Raw genomic sequence first — 4,729 nt, forward strand, 5'->3', positions numbered from 1 at the left:
CCACACACACACGCGTGCGCACGTGCAAACAGAAGGTCACAGTCTCCTGGCAAACTTAACTCTTCTAGATAAGAGACCAAAATAGTTTGTATAAAGTATTTTGGGCATCAGATAATTTTACTGTGCTCTGGGTTTTTTTTTTTCTTTCGTTTTGTTTTTAGTTTTTGTTTTCTTTGCTTTTCAAGGATTCTGTTGCTGTCTCTAGCTCAGAGATTCTTTCCTCAGCCATGTCCAGTCTACTAATGAGCACATCATAGGCATTCTTCATTTCCTGTTACAGCGGGTTTTCATCTCTAACGTTTCTTTTTGGTTCTTTCTTAGGATTTCCATCTGTCCACTTACATTGCCCATCTGCTCTTTTTCTTTGTTCATGTGTGCTGACTGCTCTAACCGTTAGAGCCCTTAGCATATTCATCCTGGTTATTTTAAATTCCTGGTCTGATAATTCCACCATTCTTGCCGTGTCTGGTTCTGATGCTTGCTCTGTCTCTTCAAGTTGTGTTTTTTTGCTTTTTGGTATGCCTGGTAATTTTCTCTTGGTAGCTGGACACGCTGTACCAGGTAAAAGGAACTGCTGTAGACGGACCTTCATGAATGTGGTGAGGTGTTGGGGAGAGGCAGTGTGCTGTTGTTCTGTGATTAGGCCTCAGTCTTTTAATGAGCCTGTGCCTCTGGACTGCGAACTTCACCCCTGTTTCTCAGTCTTTTTCAACCCCATTAGGTGGGACAGGATGGCTGGAGTGGGCTTGAGTTGGGTACTTCCCTTCCCCCAGGACAGTTAGGCTCTGATATGACCCAGAAGGTTAGGCTAGTTAACTAGTTTCCCCTGAGGACAGGCCTTGTTAAGCTGAGAGTTCTCTGGCTTATTTCAAACTGGTTCCGCTTCCCCTCCCTCTGCTGGAAGCATGAAGGGTTTTTTCTCCAGTGTTTCCCGTGGGAACCTGGTCAGGCTCCTGGAGGAAACCTCAGCCCCCCGACTGGGTTTCTTGGGGTGTGTAAGCCCCAGGGTTGTCAGCACTGCACCGACAACAGCAGCCCATCAGTTGCAGTTCAGGTTTTCCTTCCCTGGTGCTGGTGAGCCTCTGCTCTCTGTGTCAGTCTCTCTGTCTCTCCCTCCGCTCTTGGGGGCAGCAATTTGCCTTGTGGCCTCCGCTCTCTTAGGGATCCAAAAATTGTTGTTGATTTTTCAGTTTGTTCAGCTTTTTACTTGTTAGCATGGAGTGGTGACTTCCAAGCTCCTTACATGTGGAAGCGGAAACCACAAATCTCATCATATAATTTTAGGTGCTGCATCAGGAAATGTTTAGCTTTTTGCTTTACTGTCATCAGGTTTTTTTTTTTAATATATATATACTAAAATCCATTGGTGTGCGCACTTTTTTTTTTAAATTCCATCGGTATTTTTATTTATTTATTTATTTATTTAATTTACTCTTGGCTGCGTTGGGTTTTCGTTGCTGCATGTGGGCTTTCTCTAGTTGCGGCGAGAGGGGGCTACTCTTCGTTGCGTTGCACGGGCTTCTCATTGTGGTGGCTTCTCTTGTTGCAGAGCACAGGCTCTAGACGCGCAGGCTTCAGTAGTTGTGGCACGTGGGCTCAGTAGTTGTGGCGCACGGGCTTAGTTGCTCCACGGCATGTGGGATCGTCCTGGACCAGGGCTGGAACCTGTGTCCCCTGCATTGGCAGACGGATTCTTAACCACTGCGCCACCAGGGAAGTCCCCTGTCGTCAGTTTTGATCAATACACTGTATGTTGCCAAGTTCTCACATTTTGCTCCTTAAAATAACGTGAAATTTTTTTCTCATTTTGCCTTACCTGACTTATTGGATGATCTCTTTGTTTTGTTCCAGATCACTGTCATCTTCCTGAAAGATGAGGAGGCGTATTCTCTGTCTCTCATTATTAAAAGCAGTGTTGGTGGCCTTCTGGTTTTGATCGTGATTGTAGTCATCCTAGTCAAGGTCGGTTCCACTCGTGTTCATACAGGTTCTGGTGTTGGGTACGGTCCTCCTTAGCACAGCCGGCCCCCGACCTGGAGCAGTTTCCCTGGCCTCGTGACCACCGTGCCCTCTTCCTTCAGCCACACGCCTGTTGAGGCAAATGAGTAAGACAGTTTCTGTCTGAAAAAGATAAAGATCTAATTAAAGAATTGGAGTACAGAGATATTTTCCTAAAACGAACCTGATTGTCGTTCCCCTATTTAAGTCCTTTCCTTTCCTTCCCCTGTTTTGATGTTCAGACTATTTCACTGCTATTCAAGACCTTCCACTCTGGCCTCTACTTTCTCCACCTTTAAGTCTTGCTTTTTTCTCAACCTATTTTCTCAAATAGGTTCGTGTCTGTGTGTTTTCAGTTAGGCTCTCTACACCCATAAGCCCTTTCCTTCTTGACTTGCTCTCACTCTTCCCTTAAAACTCAGCCCAGAGATTCCTGAGTCCTCTGAGCTGAGCTTTATGCTCTTCCTTTGAGCTCTCCTCTAGAAACCCTTCCAAGGGGTAGTCGTCACACTATATTCCAGTTATTTCTCTTCTCACTAGGTTGTGAGTTTCTTGATGTGTAGGAGGCTGTACTTGATCTCTTTCTACCCTCAGCCCAGTAGGCTGAGTACTTTTACATAGATATATAACCCAGTACAGCTGAAACTGTAGTACTTTGCAGAATTAGTTAAGTTAAAAAGGTTAAAGTGCTCTGGGGGTTCAGAGGAAGGTGGAAAACCACTTCTGACTGGGGACTGAGCACAGGAAAGGCTTGTGGAAAGGCAGTATTTAAGACGGGTCTTGAAGGATTGGATTATCGGCAGAGATTCAGAGGAAGCAGAGGAGCAGGGGGCTATTTTGGCAACAACCAGGTAGATGGTTTTCTAAAACAGGTGGTTAGGTTAGGCCTGTAATTGGGCTTCCCTCCCTTTGTTTTAGTGTGGCTTTTTTAAAAGAAAATACCAACAACTGAACTTGGAGAGAATAAGGAAGGCCCAGCTGAAATCAGAGAATCTACTGGAAGAAGAAAATTAGACCAGCTTCCTCATCCATTGGGAGAGAGTACCAGCCAGTCCTGGAGACTTCTAGAGACTTGGTGTCGTGTGGATTACTTTTCCTTTAGGATTATAGCAGAATCCAGCACGTTGTTTTGTGGAATATTGTTTTTTAACCTTACATTGTCCCCAAAGTGTCTGTGCATTGTGCAAAAATGAAACTTGGGAGACATTTGGTATTAAATAAAACTGTTTTCTTTACAGAAGTGCCTTTAATATGCAAATATAATATACTTTGTGATTCCCGCCCCGCCCCCCCCCCCAAGAGGAGGTTATGCAGTTATACAGCATTTCCCAGCCTTATTTGCCTAAGAGTGCTTTTTTCCTGCTGTTTCTGTTAACATCTTCCAAAATAGTGTTCCACGAAGTATATCTTGGGGGACAGTGGTCGAAAGCAGCTCCTAGTTTGGCATTTTCAGATCCTAAGATGTGGCCTATTATTTCAAATGAGGCCACAAAAAAGCACCCCCAGAACAAAGGTAAAAAGTGGAAAAACGGAGGTCACGGAAACAGGAGCAAGCGGGGAGAGGAGGAGACCAGGACTTTGTTTTGTAGTGTCTACTTGACATCCTGTGCTGACCCTCGCCTGGCTTCCTGCTGAGTGCATTGCTCAGGGCACCATCGTGCCTCAGTTAGAGAGTGCTCGCCCATCCGCAGGAGGAGGTGGAACCAAGATTAGGGCCTGGTCACAGGCTGGCTTTGCTCTTAGTATCTGATTTTATTTTATTTGTATGCTCCATGCTGATAAAACTTGACCATATCTTCCTACTCCCAGACCTGCGGTGGGACAGTCTTTGTTTTCATGGGTAATAAAAGTCATTGCAAATAATTAAACGGTGCAGAAGTATATAATGTAGAAAGTAATCCCTCTGATCCCTTGGTCTTCTTTATCTAATTCCGGTGCTTTCATTGTTATTTCTTCTAAATTTTGATTTCTTTCTAAAATTTATGTAGGTATAAGGTGTGAATTAGGGAATCTAACCTGAGTTGTTTTTTTTTCCCGGATGCATAACTGATTTTTATTTTATTTTCTTTCTTTGTTTTTTTTCGGCTGCGTTGGGTCTTCGTTGCTGTGCTCAGGCTTTGTCTAGTTGTGGCGAGTGGGGACTAATCCTGGTTGTGGTGCGTGGGCCTCTCATTGCAGTGGCCTCTCTTATTGCAGAGCCTGGGCTCTAGGCGCACGGGCCTCAGCAGTTGTGGCATGTCGGCTCAGTAGTTACGGCTCGCGGGCTCTAGAGCGCAGGCTCAGTAGTTGTGGTGCACGGACTTAATTGCTCCACGGCGTGTGGGATCTTCTCAGACCAGGGCTCGAACCCGTGTCCCCTGCATTGGCAGGCGGATTCTTAACCACTGCGCCACCAGGGAAGTCCCATAACTGATTTTCACAGCACCACTTACTGAAATATTTAACCACCTCCTCTGCTCCTCCTCGCTGTCCTGTATCACAGGGGCTGGAAGGCTGTAACCATTTCCCAGGCTTCCTTGCAGTGGGCTTCTGGTGTGGGTTTTGCCAGTGAGGGGCACCTGCATGAGGCGAGAAGGTGGAGAAGGCTTCCTTCTGCTTCTGGCCGCATGGTGGCAGCAGATGAGGACAGGCAGTGGTAGTGGCTTCTTGCAACTCTTGACCTCTGGGTGACACCAGCCCTCCTGTTTTTATTTTCCAGTCCTGCCAACAAATTTGAAACTTAGCTCTGTGT

At 45.8% G+C, this 4,729-nt stretch overlaps 1 protein-coding gene across 1 annotated transcript in view; it reads left to right on the forward strand.

Moving 5' to 3' along the window:
* The window catches only part of ITGAE (integrin subunit alpha E), a gene marked incomplete at its 5' end in the record, with an annotated part of 41,893 nt that extends 38,660 nt beyond the window's left edge, over positions 1-3,233 (forward strand). Inside the window, 2 exons of the mRNA XM_028486204.1 lie at positions 1,852-1,962; positions 2,917-3,233. Coding sequence (XP_028342005.1) covers positions 1,852-1,962; positions 2,917-3,012 — 207 coding nt within the window. The remainder of the gene's footprint in view (positions 1-1,851; positions 1,963-2,916) is intronic.
* Between the last annotated feature and the right edge of the window lie 1,496 nt (positions 3,234-4,729).

The sequence above is a fragment of the Physeter macrocephalus genome, unplaced genomic scaffold, assembly GCF_002837175.3.
Source record: "Physeter macrocephalus isolate SW-GA unplaced genomic scaffold, ASM283717v5 random_644, whole genome shotgun sequence".
In the NCBI taxonomy this organism is placed as follows: Eukaryota; Metazoa; Chordata; class Mammalia; order Artiodactyla; family Physeteridae; genus Physeter; species Physeter macrocephalus.